Source organism: Petaurus breviceps, unplaced genomic scaffold, assembly GCF_028583685.1.
Source record: "Petaurus breviceps papuanus isolate PSGF00001 unplaced genomic scaffold, PetGlider_PUasm1.0 37, whole genome shotgun sequence".
Classification (NCBI taxonomy): domain Eukaryota; kingdom Metazoa; phylum Chordata; class Mammalia; order Diprotodontia; family Petauridae; genus Petaurus; species Petaurus breviceps.
Window position 1 is genome coordinate 67269813 of NW_027186296.1, and position 19656 is coordinate 67289468.

General features: G+C 39.2%; 1 protein-coding gene and 1 long non-coding RNA gene across 2 annotated transcripts in view; one reads left to right on the forward strand and one right to left on the reverse strand.

Moving 5' to 3' along the window:
• Nucleotides 1-7022, forward strand: part of LOC138169312 (uncharacterized) — a 62060-nt gene extending 55038 nt beyond the window's left edge. Inside the window, exon 3 of the long non-coding RNA XR_011170323.1 lies at nt 6860-7022. This is a non-coding gene — a long non-coding RNA (uncharacterized lncRNA). The remainder of the gene's footprint in view (nt 1-6859) is intronic.
• The window catches only part of RASGRF1 (Ras protein specific guanine nucleotide releasing factor 1), a 220297-nt gene that overhangs the window by 112221 nt on the left and 88420 nt on the right, over nt 1-19656 (reverse strand). The window contains exons 4-5 of the mRNA XM_069098666.1: nt 9512-9604; nt 6977-7230 (exon numbers count right to left, since the gene is read on the reverse strand). Coding sequence (XP_068954767.1) covers nt 6977-7230; nt 9512-9604 — 347 coding nt within the window. The remainder of the gene's footprint in view (nt 1-6976; nt 7231-9511; nt 9605-19656) is intronic.

The following is a 19656-nucleotide window of genomic DNA, read 5'->3' on the forward strand; positions in this document are numbered from 1 at the left end:
AGTAAAGGGTAATTTTGTGCTTTCATTGGTTTTTGAACCTCCCTTATAGTTTGCTTTAGTTTACCTTCTACATTTTGTAAGTTGGTCTAATGAGTCTAGAAGCTCTGGGCAGGTGATCATGAAAGCCAGATTCCATTCAATGAGGCCAATAGCATCAAATTAGGTTAATATCTTTTCCTGCAGCAATCAAAGAGTTTATAGACATTGCAACATTCATCTTCTGAAAGCTCATGTAGGCACAGGAATAGGAATTCTTATTCCCATTCTAGAGATGGGGAAACAGACCCAGAAAGTTTAACTCTTTAAACCAAGGAAGGTCATGTAGCAAATAGGTAGCAGGTCTAGAAATAGAAATCACTTCTGCTAATTCCTAGTCCAGGGTTCTCTCCATTAGCCTGCAATGCCCTGTAGGAAGTCTGTTTGTCCATAAATTAAAGCCAGGCCTGGCAACTTCAGTATTAGAGAGGAGATCTGTAACCATAGCAACAGAAACAGCACTCTCTGGATGAAAGGAGAAGTAACTAAAGGAAAGCAGCCAGGAGCAGGGGATTTAACAGTCTCCTTAGATTTTGTGGTCTGAATCCTTTCCCCTGCTGGGTGGGAGGGTGGGGTGGCCCTTATCATGGCTAGGGTAGGAACAGGTAGCCCCATGTAGGGGACATTTGGGGACCTCTTGCAGGACTGGTTGTCTGTGAGGCTATGGGTTTTGGAGGGACCAGATTTTGGGGAGGGGGGCATTCTGCAAATAGGTGGGAAGATGCAAAGAATGAAAAATAATCTCAATGTGGTTAAGAAAAACTCAAAATTAGAGTTTTCCAAAAAGTGTCATTCCTCTCCTCAAGAAACTTCCATGGCTCTCTATTGTCTTTAGGATAAAATATATGCTCCTTTGTCTGACATTTTAAACCCTTCACAACCTGGCTCCAGCATAGCTTTCTAGACTTATTTTACATGACTTCCTACTCATATCACACTCCTCTGCTCCAGTCATATTTGCTGATCCCTGTATATGACATTTTCTTTTTCTCCTCCTTGGCTTTGGGCAGATTGTTCCCCATGCCTAGAATGTGCTCCTTTATCACCTCTACCTCTTAGAATCCCTGGAACCCTGAGAGGCTCAGCTCATGCGTTACTTCTCACACAAGGCCTTTCCTGTTTGCACCAGTCATGACTGCTCTCCGACCTTCTACTCCAAAATTCCTTTGCATTTACTTTATACTGAGCTTATAATTACTTACCTGTGTGTTTTCTTCCCCCTGTCCCTTGATGTCCCTACATGGAAGATGCTTGAGGGCAGAGACTGTTTCATTTTTGACTTTATATGCCTTGCATGTGGTGCTGCCACCAAAAGGCATATTGGCACAGGAGCCTTGGGAGTGGTAGCACCCCCTGACCCACAACGACCAGTCCTGCTTGTAGCTCAGTCCTCACAGCCACCAACTGGTGAAACAACTCCTGTGGAGAAAGGGCCAGCCCTTTCCACCAGCTACCAATCAACTACCACAGGACAGGTAAGTCAGCCTATCTGGGGTAGCAAGGCAACCTGAAGGAGAGATGACCACCAACATGATCACCATCTCCCCTCAGACCCTGATGGGGACAGCCCAGGACCCTGAACCCAAGAGCCTTGGGAATCTCCATGCTTCCAGTCCAGTGCTCTCAGACATCATCCATCCTATGGAGAGGAAGCCTGGAAATTGCTCCTTCAGGGGCTATAGTCACATTTATTGAAAATCCAGAAAAAAGATTCTTGGGCTGTTAAATGAGTCAACATCAGAAACGATATCATTTTATCAGTAGAAATAACATTAAAAAAGAAGCATTGATATCCAATTTTCCTCTTTCCTTATTGGCCAAGAGACTTTTCCTCCTGACTTGCAGCTAAAACCTTCCATGTGGTTGTCTGCCTCATTAGAGTGTAAGCTCCTTGAGAGCTCCTTTCATATATCCCCAGTCCTCAACAGAGTGCTTTGCACATAGCAAAAACTTAATAGATGTTTCATTCATTCATTCATTGATTCATTGTGCCTGACATATAAGGGGTGCCTAATAAATGCTTGTTGTGAGGCAGCCAGGTAGCGCAGTGAATAAGAGCACCGGCCACAGAGTCAGGATGACCTGGGATCAAATCCGGGCTCAGACACTTAGCACCCACCCAGAAACATCTGGCCGTGTAACTTTGAGCAAGTTACTTAACCCCAATTGCTTAAAAAAATGCTTGTCGAATTTTATCCTGATTGGGAATTTTGATTCTGGTAGAGGGAGCTTTCAGGAATAATATCATATTGGGAAAATCCTTGATTCCCATGAGAAGTTCTATTCCTGAAGGTACTGTGAACCTGCCTATGATGTCAGCTAGGCACAATACATCTCAGCCCCTTAGTTTCTTTAGGCATACCAAGACAAAGAATGTCATCATACATGTGTGGCAACAGTGTAAGTCTTCTTTGTCTTAGGACTGGGCCAAATACTTAACAACATATTCATCCTTGACAGAGGCAGAGGTATTTCTAAATGTCTTTAGGGTGGGATAGATGTAAACACACACATATATGTATGTATATATGCACATATATACATACATGTATGCATATGTATATACACACGTGTGTGTATATATTTATGAAATGTTACTACATCTTATTCACAGATGAGCAAACATGGTAGACTTCTTGGTGCTGCAGGAAAAGCATGTTCTGTTATCTTGTATGGAAAATGGGAGGGGAATTGAACTATGGGGACAAAAATGAGTCTTAGTAATTAGTTGGTTTTTCAGGTTCCTTGTGACTCTTATGTCCAAATGAATGAACATCAGAATGGGAAGTGACCTTTGTGATCATCTAGTCTTACCCCTTTATTTTACAAGAGGTGCTTGAGGTCCAGAGAAATCAAATAGCCAAGTTTGTGCTAGACTTTAGACTAGAACTTGGGTTTCTCGACTCTCTCATGGCACCATGGAGAATTCTGGGACCCTGCCCAAGAGATCCCAAAGATGCCAGGATAAATGAGGGACTTTTGAGATGACCTGTTAGATGCTGTAATTAGAGTGGTCTAATGTGTATTCTAGTCTGGGACAGGGGAGATCTATAGATACCCCAATTTGAGTAGGCTCCAAGACAGATAGGAAAAATGGAGGCTGATTCAGGAATGAGGGAGGTGGTGTGTGTTGTCTGCCTACTGTCAAAATGAAATGATAGTCATTCCATGCCTCTGCTTGTTAGGGTTTTTCAAATAAATGAATGTCATTTTTTTATGAAGGATCCCCTGTTGATATAATTGTGTGATTTTTGTTTTGTATATGGTTAACTATAATGATTGTTTTCCTAATGTTGAACCTCCTTTGCATCTCTGGCATAAAAGCAACTTTGGGATTATGTAAGAGAAGTCACAAAACTATTCATGCCATTTAAATCATCTATCCCAAACTGGGTATATGCCCCAAGGAGGTTAGTAAACAAAAATACACAACAATATTCATAGCAGCACTTTTTTGTGGAAACAAAAACACTACAAACAAAACCCAATGAGTGGAAAGTGACTGAATATGAAATATAGAAATATAATGGAATATTACTGCATGTAAAAAATGACAAAAGAAAGGAATTCAAATAATCACAGGAATATTTATATAGATGCAGAGTGAAGCAAGAGAATGCACAATTACTGGTGTAATATAAACAAAAACAACACTAAAATGCTGCTGAGTTCAGATGAACTGCAATAACCCATCCTGGATCCAGAGAAAAGAAAAGGAAACATGCCTCTCCACTCTTGCTAAAGGGGTGGATAAGGAATGTTGCATATATTTTCAGAAGCATTTGCTTTGTGAGTTGGATTTTGCTTATACATTTCTTTATTACAAGAAATGATTTGGGTGTTTAGAAAGTCATAAATAAAAGTTATTTATGGAGGAAAATGGAATGATGATGGTAGAAGGAAAGTGTTAATGAGGTGGAAGGTATTGGTTGGAGGGTAGAGTAGTGAAACATGGGTGTGGAGCTACAGAAAACAGGGTTGTGGTATAACCTCCAGGCCTGATCTTTCTGATTTCCTCACTCTCAGGGCTCCAAACATTATGGAAGGAGTTCATACCTCTCTGCAGATTGCCCCTTCACCTCCCACTCCCCATAGTGACAAGTAGCACTTTGAGAACTGAACCATGACATAGCAGCATTTAGGAAATACTACTAACCTGACCTATTTGGACCCAGAACATTACACCTTCTTACTTTTTCACTGAATCTGGTCTACAGTTTGTGAGAAAAACCCAACCCCTTTCCTGGAGGTCTCTGAGACTGGACAAAAGGTATATGAGAGTTTTAAATAACAGGTTGAGAAGAAAATTACAGAGTGAAATAGATTGCTCTTAAATCCATCTGGATTTCCTAAAGGAAGTATTCTCTGAATAAAGGCTAAGCTAGCCCATTTACCATATACCAACTTAAAATTAGTTTACCCTTTGTCCTGCCTGAGCATCACAGGTATTTCATTTTTGGTCAGGCAGAGCAATACTCTAAAGGGAAAAAAAAACATATGAAGGGGTTGCCAATTTCATAGTCCTTTTCTTTCCCACCCTCTACTTAACTGCCTTTTACATTTTCCTCCTTTCACCATCCAGACATTTTAAAATCTTACTCAATTCAGGTTTAGGCACAAGTCACATGAAAGTAGGGAACTAAAGAGTCAACTACCAAGTAAAGTTTCAGCTCAGCCTGACATTCATAGCCGTTCCTAACCTGGTACCCCCTACTTTTCCAGTCTTATCTCTTGTGATTTCCCTCCATGCATTCAATGCTCCAACCAAACCAGACAACTCTTTGTTAAATGTGCTCTATTCTCTCCTGTCTTCCAGCCTTTGGTCAGGCTCATTCTTATACCTGGGATATCCTTGTCCACCTTCTTTTTTTTCCCTACTTTTTGGAGAGGAGAAGGCAGAGCAATTGGGGTTAAGTGACTTGACCAAGGTCACATGGCTGAGTGTCAAGTGTCCAAGGCTGAATTTGAACTCAGATTCTCCTGACTCTAGTGCTGGTGCTCTATTCACTGTGCCACTTAGCTGCCCCTCACCTTCTTTATTTATTGGAATTCCTATCCATTCTTTAAAGTTCAATTCAAACAATTTCTTCTCTAGAATTCTTTGCCTGATTTCCTTGGTTAGTTGTGGTCTTCCCCTTCAGATTGCACTTTGTTTTGTAACACTCTGAAACATTCATCTTGTAATGTGTATTTTAGTTGTCTATGCTGATGTCATATTCTTCCCTCCCCCTATTTGATAGTAGCATCCTTGGAACTATGTCTCATTCAAACTTAGTTCTGTTCCTAGTTTCTGCACACAATATACACTTAATCAACATTTGTAGCACCAAATTACATTACATTGTTGTATTACAATATGAAGGATGCCCATTTCCTTTAATTCCTCATCAATTTATCCTCCAGGCTGATACATGAACTATACTGATATTCCTGAAGCCTCTTTAGGCCCATGCTGGTGGGAACAGGACAGTAGGGAGCCAGCTCAGTAGAGATATAAACGCATGATCTAGTCTCAGATTTTCCTTGGTGCTAAAGTATCCCCCTTTACTGGGGAGAGCAGTGTTTCACTGTTGCTGTAGGCATTCTAGCTACTTGGATGACAATCATTAGTCAGCTCAGGATGTGCTCTGATATTGACAGGGTGCAATGCCCTACATCATGCCTTTTGCCTGTTTGCAATGGGTTGAACTTTGTGGTGGCCACATGAGTGCTTTGCCCTTGGTGAGGTGTTCCACCAAATTTGCTTTTCAGACCACACACCATCACTCATGGAACTTTATGAAAGTATGTTGGAAGAAAAGTATTACATCATTCCAAGCTATTGTTATACATAACCATATTCATAGCAGAATGAAAGGAATATTTTTCTCCTTTCTCCTATTTCCCTTTGCTTTGCACCAACACCAACAACCCTAGAGATCATAAGATCCCACTGTGCTGAAATGCTATGTGTAGCCTTGGGATGGATTTGTTCATTTCCTCACGCAAATATTCATTAACTGTCATGCATAAAAAGTATTGTCGTAGGCACTGTGAGGTATACAGAGATGAATGACATAGTCTGTCCTCAGAATGGTTATAATTTAGTATGAGACATAAGTCATATATAGAACAAGCATAATACAAAGCAGAAGGTGACAACTACCATTAAATAGATTGAAACAAAGTAGAGGAGTTAAATTAAGGGAAGAAGATGAGTTGGTTAGTTTTAGGCTGGAGTGTTCAGGTAGTGATGTACAACAAGATAGTTGGAAATGTGATACTGAAGGTTAGGCTGGAGATACACTTCTTAAAGCGATCTGTATAAAGGTAACAATTGAAGCCATCAGAGTGTATGAAATCGCCAAGAGAGAGTGTGGAGAGAGAAAAGAGGATTGAGGGGAGACCTTAGGGTAACCCTTGTATGCAGTGAGAGAAAGAATAGTAGTCATGGAAGGAGGCAGAGAGGAAATAGGAGGTAGGAGGAGAACCATGATAATGTAGTATTATGAAATGATAATTTATAACAACTTTGGGAAGTGTAAGTTTGAATTGAAAAGCCTGGATTATGGAATATTTTAAAAATACACACAATTTTGTTATTTCTAAGTATGCATAGGATATAATGTTATACATTCATGAATAGATAGGAATCATCTCTAATTGTTTATATTCAACATGAATTGTTTATATTCAATAATTTGTTAGTTAATTGGGGGAATGTTAAAACAATTTGTTTCCTTAGTTAACTTAAATACTCCTTCTTACTGGTAACCTTCTTTATATGATCAGTCTGCTTAACCACCTCTTTTATTATTATTATTTTTTGTTTGTGTCTCTATAGTGAAAAAGGAAATTTCAGCAGAGTACTCTGAATGCCCACCATTTTACTGCAGTTGTTGATTGGAAAAAAACCAGGAGCTCCTTGCTGAAAGCTTCTCCCTCCAAAAAGAACACTCACCTATTTAGGAAGATGCTGCTGACATCATCGTGTGTAATAGGAGGCTTTTTTGAGCTGGCAGCCATCCTCAAGGGACGGAGGAAGTTATTGACTAAGATGTGCAGTTGCTGGACATATTCAGCTTCTGCCTCAAGCATGCTAAATACCACTTGGTTTCTTTTCCGCATGCTGTCAGCATGAGGTGACCGGATATAGTCCTGAATAATTGTCTTCCATTTTCTCCGGCACAGCCAGCCCCGCAAAAAGCTTTGCACCTGTGAAAAAGAGGATTTTATTTTTTCCCTCCTCCATTATGTATATGGAAAGATGGCACCATATTTTTGTTCACTCAACAAACATTCAGTGCCAAATACATGTAGGCATCCTGCTAGGTGCTGAGAATTAAAAAAGAAATTTGAAAAAATGATAGTCTCCACTCTTAAGGAATTTATAATCTAATAAGGGAGATACAATACATACACAGATAAAAATGATAAATTGGGACAGGCATGATGAGAATGATAGATTGTGATGGGGCAAAGGAAAGATCTAGCCTGAGGTAGAAGATATCACTTTCAGACAAGGGAATCAGAGAAGGCATTATGGAGGAAGAGGTCACCAGAACTAGGCCTTCCTTGACCAAAAAGGTTTTCAACAGGTGGAATTTAAGAAGGTAGCATGCACCTAGATATGGAAATACAGAATAAGATTGGGGATAGCTCGTTCTGGCAGCAACAAGAAGTGTTTGAAAGGGAGTAGTGAAAAATAGGGTGAGAATCTCAAAGACCCAGAAGGTTGTAATTAATATTCATTATGATGATGAGGAGTTATCCAATTAGAAAAGATAAGGCAGATTGCCTTAATCTCATCCTTGGGACTCCTCAGATGAAATTGAGTACATGCATATCTTGAACTTCTACCTACTGATTCTACAGGGAAATGAGCAGGAATATTTAACTCTGATGTCTGTCGTCTGATTCCTTTTTGCTGGCTAATTTTAGCAAGAACCAGGGAAAAAATTAATTCATATACAGGAACATTTGAAGAATGTCTCCTCCCAGCCCCCTCCCATCCCTGTTTTCATGTTTTTCAGTAGCATAGCAGAAAGAGCCCTGAACTAAGTTAGGAAAGCTGGATTTTAGGCTCAGCTCTGCCACTCAGTGCTGGGCCTGGAGTCAGGAAGACTCCTCTTCCTCAGTTCAAATCTGACCTCAGACACTTAATAGCTGTGTGACCCTGGGCAAATAATTTAATCCTATTTGTCTCAGTTCCTCATCTGTAAAATGAGTTGGAGAAGGAAATAGCAAACCATTCTAGTATCTCTGCCAAAAAAAAACCCCAAATAGGGTCACAAAGAGTCAGACATAACTGAAAAATGATTGAACAACAATCAATTCATTGAACAACCTCAGGCAAATCACTTGAACTTTCTTTGGACTTAGATCCCTCCCATCTGTAACATAAAAGTATGGATGTTACTGAGGCTCCTTCCAGTTCTATTATAGGGAAAAATATGTACAATGACTCTGTCCCAAAGGAGTATATTTTTCTCAGTATGGGAAGGACCTTTGCAAAATAGTTCAGGAAAAGTCCTTTAATTATAAGATCACAGATCTAGAACCAGGAAGAACCTCAGAGACTATCTAGTCCATCCCCTTCATTTTATAGATAAGGAAACTAAGGCCCAGAGAAGTTAAATGACTTGCTTAAGATAGTACAGGTGGTAAAATTGTCAGAGGTGAGATTTGAACACAGGTTCTCTGACTTTAAATCTAGGGAAGGTTCTTTCCACTGTTCCACACTACTGTCTTTACTCTAAATAGCTATGGGCTCATCATTGGTGCTCTTTCTTACCCCACTCATTACAAAGTAGAAAAAAGGCCAGAAGACAACTGGAAAAAAGTCTATCAGTCACTGTGTAAATAAATACCCTATTATTTTGAGGATTTCCTCATTATTCTTTTCTGAGTCTATAATATCAGAGTCGTGACAACTTAATCAGAATGAAATATGGCTTGTATTTAAGAAACTAGGTGTTTGATCCTGGATTAGTCAATTAAATGGGATTCTTAATCTGTAAAATGGGACCATTAATATTTGTACTTTTTAATTGTGAGGAAAGCACTTTATAACTTGACTACCCAAATCCTGACTGAAGGAGAGTGGGCTCAAGGTACAGAATAAGACGTACATTTTTGGATATGTCAAGCATTTTATTTGATGTGCTTATTTGTCAGGAAGGTTGTATTTTTTTAAAAATTGGGTAAAGGTAAAGAGGAATGTAAAAAATAAATGGATTAATTTTAAAAAATGCAAGGTATGACTGGGCTTCTGTGATTTTATGGCTCTTGAAAACATATCCAAATGTTAGGAACCAAAGGGGGCATTGAAATGAGGGTGAATGGCTTTTTTTTTTTAGGGGAGAGGTGAGTCTTTGGATATGTAATAAGGTACTGAGCATGAGAGGACTCTAGAGATTACTGGAAATGCTAGGTGGTTTATTTAGGAACAGCAAGATATCAAAGCATGTTAAAAATAAAGAAAAATTGCATAAACCTTCTTAATTTTCTTGATGTCACTGTCTTCATCGTTGGGTGCGACAGTTTGGATTGATTGAATTCGGTCATTGTCCTTGAGCAAGGAGGCAATCTACAAAGACACAACAAAACAAAACAGTAAAATCAGTGATTGATAAGGATAGAAGTATAATATTCAGAGAAGTTGCCCAGATCGATGCCCCAGATTTTCAGGTCTGTAAAAGTTTTCTTTTAATAATAAAATATTATTTTCCCCTGCCCTTTCTAACATTTCCTCTGGTCACGGTAATGACACATCTGATAATACTGTGTGTCAGTTGCCCAGAAAATCAACAATTATATAATGATGTGATAGAAAGGTGCAATTGGTCATGGGAGTCAGGGAATCCAGCTTTCCATCAGGTTAATTTTCACAAGTCATTTAAGGCACACAGAGGCAGGCAGGTGGTGCAGTTGACAGAGAGCTAGATCTGTAGTTTGGAAGACTTAACTTCTAGGTCCAACCTTAGAAACCATTAGTTGGATGACCCTGGCAAATCATTTAGCCTCTGCTTAGCTCAGTTTCTTCAACTCTAAAACTGGGATAATAACAGTACCTACTTCACAGAGTTGTGATGCTCAAATGAGATAACATATATAAAATGCAATCCTTAAAGCATCACATAAATGCTAGATATTCTTATTGCTAATAGTAATAATCTCTTAATTTCCATACCTCTTAAAACATGAACATTAGAGCTAGATAAATTCACTTTTAGTTCTGAGGATTATGGATTCAGAACTGGACCCAGCATTTTTTTTTGGAGGGGGGAAGGCAAGGAAATCTGTGTTAAGTGACTTGTCCAAGTTCACACAGCTAGTAAGTGTCAAGTTTCTGAGCCTGGATTTGAACTCAGGTCCTCCTGACTCCAAGGCCAATGCTCTATTCACTGCACCATCTAGCTGCCCCAGATTTAGAACTGGAAAGTGTTTTAGGGATCATTTATTCTAAGGGCTTTTAACTTGGGGTTCATAGACTACCAAAGAACTTGTGAATAGATTTCAGGGAGTCCATGAGCTTGGATGGGAAAAAAATTACATCTTTAATTTCATTAGCATTTGGCTTCCTTTGTGATCCTATGTATTTTATTTTAAGCATTTAAAAATATTACTGTGAGAAGGTACCCATAGGCTATTACCAGACTGCCAAATGGGTCTGTGATGCACAAAAGGTGAAGAACACTGATCTAGCCTAACTCCCCTCATTTTAGGAAACTGAGGTCTTCATTGTGAAAGTGATTTGCCAAAGGTCACAAAGTTAAGTGGCATTTTCAGGACTAGAAAACAAGTCCTTAGGTTTGCAGAAGGAACTTACTGCTGAGTTTTCCCCACAATATCTTGATTCTAAAGAAACAATAGAAGCACAGGGAATCAGCATTTGAACCATCAACAATATGTTTAATTCCCTGAATTTCCTCTGGCCCTGAGTCAATTGGCTTAGCACAGCCAGTCAAGTAAACATCTGGAAGACAAAATAAGCAAACATGTCCACGTTTATGTCACACAGAGAAACGTAGCTATTTTGGGGTATTCTGAATTCTGGGTAAAGAGTATTCAAAGAGCACATATGTCAGAGAGTCAGTCCATTAGTTTTGCACTCTCCCAGTTTGGTGATTGAGATGCTTTATAAAATCAATGAAAATTGAGGAGTTCCTCTTTCTGGACATTTCTATTCAAACACTTTAGGGAAATTTAATTCAGCAAGTATTTATTGGTGATACCATTCATTCATTCATTAAATTCAAGAAACATATAAAAGGTATGTGTGCTAGATGGTAGGAGATACAAAGATACAGTCTTGTCCTCAAGGAACTTAAAAATATTTGTAGGGCATAAGAGACCTGTATATGAATAACAATCACACCTAAAAGGAATAGAAACTAGCCTTGTGGTTTCATTGATACAAGCGATTACTAGATTAGGGATTTTTAGTGGTGCAGGTCGACACTTTTTCTGTAACTTAGAGTCTCTGAGAATTACAATATTGAGAAGCTAAGTGACTTGCCCAAGGTCTCACAGCCTATATGTCATATATGGGGCTTGAGCCCAGGTCTTCCTGCCTTCAAAGACAGGGCAAGCTGGAATCAGCACATATAAGTTTAACCATGGAAATCAACAAATGCTACAAATCAGGACTTGAATTAATGTTTTGTTGATTGTTTAGGTTAAACTTAAGAAAATGGTGGAGATAATGTTAATAATACAGATTAAACTTAAAAATGTATCCTGTCAATATCACCTCCCTCTCCCCCTCCCAAAGCCTGTTATTAAACATTTACTAGCACACCACTGTTTCAATGCCAGTTCTCTATCTTTTATGTCTATGCCATGGCAGTCACTGTTATTATGTGAAATAGGAAATGATAAATTCATATACATGCAAAGAAGATAATATGAGAATTTTGAGAAGGGAGGTATCATTTCTAGTTGTGGTAGAATCAAGGAAGGCTTCATGGTGGAGGTAGTATTTAAGATGAACCTTGAAAAATGAGTAAGATTTTATTTTTTTCTTTTCTTTGAATTAAATTTTATGTTTATTTTTAGTTTACATCATTTCCACAAGATTTTGAGTTGCAAATTTTCTCCCCGTCGTTCCCCTACCCACCAAAAAAAAAATGGGTAAGATTTTAATAGGCAGAGTTGGAGAGAGAAGATAGAGGGAAGGTCTTCCCTCTATTAAGGAAAGGTTAATTAAAGGAAAGGAGTGAACAATTCAATTCAAATGAACAAAAATGTCGAAATAATTGCTGTGTGCAAGGCATTATGCTGAGTTCCTACTCTCAAGAAACTTATATTCTACATTTCGCAGCTAACAGCATGGGAACAGAAAAGTTACTAAGTATTTTGTAGTTTGCAGGGAGTTATGCAGGATGCAAGATAATCATAAGTGCCTGCCCTCAAGGAGCTCATTACAAACTTGTTAGGAAGACAAAGCGAAAATACATGAAATAATTAAAAATGTAAGTTTTTGTCATGACCAAGGGCCAGAATGCACCATGTTGCAAGCCATAAGGACTCTAGCCTTAAATGTATTAATTCTGGGCTGGAAGAGGGAAGTGCAGATTTCTTTGTGAGCCACTGGGCACATGGTGTATTCTGGGTCATTTTCTGCCAGTTATGAATATTTGAAGGTGCCACTGAAATGCATTGCTTGTGCCTCCATATAGGATATGATAAAGGAATGGAAGAAAATCATCAAAGAAAGGAGAGAAAAGTGGGAGACAGAAAGAGAATGAGGAATGAGAGGAAAAGGAAAGAAAAAGGATACTTATGAAATAGGAAGAGATATGGTAGTATGCCATTCCCCTCCCCCCCCTTAATAATAATGTTGATTTAAAAAAAATCAGACCTGGGGTTTCCCTTTCCAAATGGAATTCCCAATGAGGAAAATCAATGCAGTGAGGCACCTGCTTTGCAATTTAGAGAGTTGTCTGGGGGCCAGACTCAACGGCAGAGGCAGGATTCCAGACTCCAGGGCTGACTCTTTAACAATTACACAGTACTGCCTCTCAATAATAATAGTTTTCATTTCTATGAAACACTTTAACGTTGTTATCTCACCTGAACCTTACAATGGCTCTGTAAGGTAGGTATTACAAGTATTATTATCTCCATCTTACAGATAAAGAAACTGAGGCTGGGCAGTCAACTGAATAAGTGTAACCAAGGTCACACCACTGAAACAAAATAGAGAGGTGTCCTGGGAATCTAGGTCTTTTATTTCTTTTTTGAAAGAAATAAAGTCTTTCTTTTTTGCTTTTTGGAGGGGGGAAGTAGGGCAATTGGGGTTAAGTGACTTGCCTAAGATCACATGGCTAGTTTTGTGTTAAGTATCTGAGGCTGGATTTGAGCTCAGGTTCTCCTGACTCCAGGGCTGGTGCTCTATTCATTGCGCCACCTAGCCGCCCCCCAGTCTTTCAATAACATAAGGTTAAGTGGCACTCTCCAGTGGACTAGCCTATGCTATCCCACTGTTCCTCCGATATCTCAGTGACTTCTTCCTGTCTGGAACAACAACAGCAACAGCAACAATAAACCCTGTCTCCAGTCTGGGTGGCCTGATCCATGCCTGCATCTTAGTTGTGTCACTTTCACAGAGAGCTTCATTGGGTAGATGGGTCTTTGAGTTAGGAACCAGAAGAAAAAAATTTCCAACAGAATGGCTGCTGACACTACTGCAATACAGGGTTCTTTGCTTCTAAATATAGACGGTTAATTGGTGTCTGCAGACATGACCCAGGAAACCGGAAGACCTCTCCCTTAGGAAGTCCCAGCTCTGTTCTTCAAATCCACTCACAGAATGGCATATGAATGAACCCTTAGTTGATCAAATGGAGTACTTTAAAAGCTAAACTGACCCTGGGTTTCCTGGCTCCCTCAACTAATGACTCCTCCGTCCTGGGTGGAAGGTGGAATGGATCAAACTGAGCTATAGTAAGTGTAGGGGAACGATTGTTTTTTTAAATACCCTAAGAAATTCAAACATCGAAATGGACTATTTGATTTCTACTATAAAGAAGAGAGGAGCAGCTAGTGGCACAGTATCTACAGTATGCCAGCCTGGAGTCAGGAAGACCTGAATTCAAATGTGGCCTCAGATGCTTACTTGCTATGTGATCCTGGGCAAGTCACTTAACCCTGTTTGCCTCAGTTTCCTCATCTATAAAATAAAGTGGAGAAGGAAATGGCAAGCCACTCCAGGATCTTTGCTAGGAAAACCCCAAATAGTGTCACAAGGAGTTAGACACAACTGAAAAATGACTGAAAAAACAAATACAAAGAAGAAAATGACAGCAATGGGAGGACAACCAGGGTGGTAGGGACTTTAAAACATAGCATATGAGAATCACTTGAAAAGAAAAAACTTGGAGGGGGGGTGGGAGTTGGAGACCCTTGATAACTATTTTCAAGTATAGGAAAGACTGTTACTAAGAAGATCTAGATTTATTCAGCTTAGAAGGAAGAATTAAGTACAGTGGGTGGGATTTACAGAGAGACATATAAAGAGCCAATATAAAGGAACTTTGGAGCTCCAAAAAGAGGTAACGAGTTCCTCATCTTTGAAGGTTTTCATAAGGGGATGGATGATAAATTGTAGGGAACCATGAGTCAAGATGGAGTTAAACTAGATGGCCTTTGAGATCTTTCCCAGCTTTGTAATTCCATAGGTTGGAAATATTACTTAGATCTAACCCTGTGTTAATTTCCTGATCTCACTCTTCTGCCCTTTACTTGATAACTCTTGGTGTTACTTCTGCTTCTCTGCATTTCCTTTACGATTTTTAGAATTTGCAGGCTGCTTTCATTTTCACTTTTCTTCAAAAGGTAGGGTTGGGATGAGAAAGAGGGGAAGAAAGAAGCACATGATAAGTTTAACACTTGCCTCCCTCCTTAGAAATGGGGATTTTAGGACATGTACTCAGCTGGGACTTAGTGATAAAAAAATGCACTCAGGGTAGCCTTTTTGATAAATGCACAAGCAAAGCAATTAGATTCATGTTCTTTACTTAAAGATCAGACTGGGTAAACAAGTTATGTTAGTGCATCAAGAGGAACTGGGTACAATGAAACCCCATTAATATAAGAGATGGTGTGGTATAATGGAAAGAGCTCTGTACCTAAAGTAGGGAGACCTGGGTTTCTAATGTTGCTATTTATTAGTTGTGTGGCTTTGGGCAAGTTAACTGGACTCTTCTTCATATGTAACATGGGGATGATAATATCTGTCCTGTGCTCCATAGGGCTGTTGTTGAGATTTAAATGATATGTGTATGATATAATAAAAATAAATAAATAAAACAAATAAATGATATTTATTTGTAAAGCATTACATAAATGTAAATTGTTATTATGGCCAAGGGTTGTAGACCAAAACTATTATCTTCTCTGTTGATTTACTGCTCATACTTGAGGCTTTTAAATTATTTTATTCCTTCTCAGAACTTTGGTAATATCAGTTTTTTGTTCTTATATTTCCTTATTGCTCATTTTCTGACTCCTCCCACTTTGATGGGAGGTCCCAAAAGGCTAGACTCTAAGATATCTCATTCTTCTCCTATTTGGGGAATTTACTTTTCACTGGCCTTAGTCTCTGCCCCAAGTAACTTCTAGGAGAAAAGAAATGAACCCAGTCAGATGCCAGTCCCTTTTACTTCAGGCATGGTGTAGCTCACACACACTGGCCCACTTCCCAGTTGTTTGTGATCATTAGTATTCTGGCTGAGTGCTGGGGAAGGTGCTGCTGCCCCAGATAGATCACATTTCCTGCCTTCCAGTACCCCCTGCCTCAGTAAGAGTAATGAAGGGTTGAGTGGGCAGAGTTGAATTTTGCTACTTGCTGCTATAGAATAGTTGGATGATGGTAGGGTCAGTGTTTGCTGATAGAAACTGCAACAGCGGTGAGGAAATTAATAAGTGAATTTGAGTACAAACCTGTGGTTTGCGTTGGGCTGCCTGCTAGAATGGGGTTTCCTGGGGGAAGGGAGTTCTGAGTGAGCATGTTAGGGACAAGGGTCTGCTGCTAATTGATTGGTTTGTCACCTTGTTCAACTTCTTGACATCTTGGCCTTGTGGATGCTTTATCTCTTGTGTATAACTCTTTTTTTTTTTTTTAAAGCAATTGGGGTTAAGTAACTTGCTCAAGGTTACACGGCCAGTTATTTCTGGGTGTGGTGCTAAGTATCAGAGCCCAGATTGGATCCCAGGTCATCCCGACTCTGGGGCCGGTGCTCTTACTCACTGTGCTACCTGGCCGCCCCTTGTGTATAACTCTTACTTAGGGAGTCTTGTGAGTGTGGGAGGGTTGGAGAAACTATTTAGGCTTCCATCTTGTTGGTTACATGTTTCCTATCACCTCAGCATGGTATATTGCTTTAGTCTCCTAAAATGATCTCCCCCCCCCCCCGCCCCAGTTCTCAACTTTTTCCAATCCATCCTCCACCTAGGTGCCTTCCTGGATTCCTGAAGCACAGATTTGCTCTTGTCATGCCCCTTGCCAAAAAGCTTCAACTTGCTCCTAGGATAAAATGCCAATTCCTCTGTTTGGTTGTTTGGCATTTAAAGCCCTTTGCAACCTGGTTCCAACATATATTTTTACCCAGATTTCACATTACTATGTTCCAGCCAAACTGACCTACTTGCATGGCAATCTGTTTTCTGACTGTGATTTTGTACAAGCTGTATCCCATGCCTGGAATGTTCTCTTTCCACCTCTCATGTCTTTTACACTTACTTATCTTTTATTTTCCTCTCAGTAGATGGCAAGCTCCTTGAGGACAAAGACTGCTTCATTTTTGTCTTTATACTAGCACCTAGCAGAGTGCCTGGCATACAGAAGGAATATAATAAATGCTTATTGAATTGAATGTAAATGTAGGAAAATGTGAGAGCTAAAAAGGACTTTAGAACCCATGTAGTCTAATTTTTTGACAACAATTGAAGAAAAGGCATTGCTGAATAAATGCTGGTTGAGTTGAATAAATTTGTTGTTCAGTCATGTCCAAATCTTTGTTATCCTGTTTGGGGTTTTCTTGGCAAAGATACAGGAGGGGTTTGCCATTTCCTTGTCTAGCTCGTTTTACAGATAAGGAATTGAGGCAGATAGGGTTAAGTGACTTGCCCAAGGTCACACAGCCAGTAAGTGTCTGAAGTCAGATTTGAACTTAGGTCCTCCTGACTCCAGGCCCACACTCTTTCCACCGTGCTACCTAGCTGACCATTTATCTGGCTCAAGGTCAGAAAGAAACTTAGTGAGAAGATTACGATTATGATGAATTTATAGGTCTGCAGAAATTCAGTCCAGTATTCTTTTTAAACTACGCTTTCAGGAGGTGGTGATAATCTCAAATAATTTGTGCTTGAACTTATATCATTTGCTGTCCCTTTTAGATACTACTCAATTAAAATGGATCAGCTTAGTTCTAAAAAAAAAACAGGGGGAAAAAGTATATTTATATAAACAAAAATAATTGTATCAATTATAAAAGTATTGGAGATATTGCTTCTGTCATAGATGAACATTTCAATGCCTAAAAGGAGTAGGAAAAGAACATTTTTAATAAAACCTATTAAAAGATGTTAGAAGAAACAGCTTTCAGATGGAATTTAAGCAATATTGGATGGAAAATGAACGGAGGCATAAATACAAAGACATGATCTTGTGAATGGTATAGAATGATGCCTTGATTGTATGTGAGTTGTTTGATGGTTTAAAGAGGTAAAAGAAAAAGAAACATTTTTATTTATTAAAAAGTTAATTAAATTAAATTAAGTTAATTAATTAAGAAGTTAAACAAAAGTAGGTCAAAGAAACACAAAGGCACAAGGTTGGGTAGGAGGACCATGGAGACTTTGAAGGCACAGGGCATTAGGGTCCCTCAGCTCATATGTATGTAACTTTTATGACTAAAGGGTAAAAACTAAAATAAGAAGAGAATAATCATATATGCATTTGGAGAGTGAGATATAATTTTTAAAAGACTAATGATTTCATAGGGGAAATTTGATGAGTAACTAGTTTTTAAACAAAAGGTCAGTTATCGAGAACCAAACTTTTTCATTCAAGCTATTCTAGATATAGGAGGCTGGTGAGAAGAAGAATCTGTGGCAAAGAGTTCAGTTGGGGGCCAAAAAGTTGTGCTATTGGGATGGTGGCAGCTAGAATCAGTGAGCTGACATAAGGTCTTAATTAAGCTTTCCTGATTGGTGGGAGAGAAGATTAATTAGCTTAGACTTTCAGACACCTAAAGTTGGAGAGAAATGAAATTTTTCGTATGTGCCTGTTTTTTCTCTATTTCCACTTCTCATTTGAAAAGAAAAAGCAGAGGGGAAGAGAGGCTCTATAGCTGCTTTGTATCTTGGTGAGCTAACCAAATTTGCTTACCCTTTCTAGAGAATGAACTTGAATTTTGTTGCTATGAGCACTATTCTGACTGGAAAATGCAGCATCCAGGTGAGTGAATCACTGACTGGTCTGGTCTGATGAGCTCTGAAGTCCTCCAAGCTTTAAGAGAACAGTTACTTTCATTGAGATAGCACTTTCTAAATGCCCCGTTAAGGGTGCTTGCCAAGTTGAAAGAATTGTAAATGCTATCTTCAAGTATTGAAGAGAAGAAGATTTGTCCATCTGAAGAGCAGTAAAGACCAACAGAGAAATAATAGGCCGAAAAGCAATTTTATATGGTGCATGTGTTCTTGAACAGACTAATGACATCAAAAGCTGCACTCCAGAGTTGTGAATTACCCCAAGCACACAGATTCTCCTCCTTCATGTGCTGCTTTGTTATGCTCCTAAAAGTGTGTATCTAGTCTTCCCCACTTATATTGAGTATATCAGTGGAAAGAATGTGACCTAGGTTTATGTATTGATTATGATGAATATCTATTCACTTCAATGTATGACTACATGTAATGTTATCATTTCCTTTGCCTGATTACTAAGTAAATTACTGTTTCCAAGATCTAAAATTGTCCTAACTGTCAATGGATAGCTGTGTAAATTTCACACACTGAGTGACTGCATTATATTATGACTGACTTGTTGTATAAATAGGAATGTATCAGGGATTCAAGGGCTAGGGTAATGAGCAGGTGAGTAAATTTCCCTTCAACAGGGTTAGTCCCAGGACCAGGAGAGAATTTTAGTGTATTCATCTGGTGGTGGTCTTTCTCTGGGAGTTTAGACCTGCTAGAATGAGAGGAGGTTGTAGTGAATGAGTCAACCAAGAGAGTGAATGGGTGACTGACTACACACCCAGGTGAGAGGTGCTGAGCTCCCTGGATAGTGTGGGTGGCTATACACACAACTGCTACAGTGTAGCAGAAAGACATTTTCAGTGATAGCATAATTCTCCTTATAACTCTTTACTCATCAGGTTCTTAAATAGCCACAGATCAAAGTTACCCTTTACCCATTGAACTTTCTCTGCCATCTTTTCCTCCTCTGTAATTTCCTCTCCAGATGTAACCTCTCTGAAGACACTTTCTTTTTCTTTCCCTACTATTCTTTCCCTTCTTGAGGCTGCTGAATCTTGGAAGGAGACAGTGGTGGGGAGCAGTGATTATCAGATAGCAGGGAGAGGTGTGTGTGTGTGTGTGTGTGTGTGTGTGTGTGTGTGTGTGTGTGTG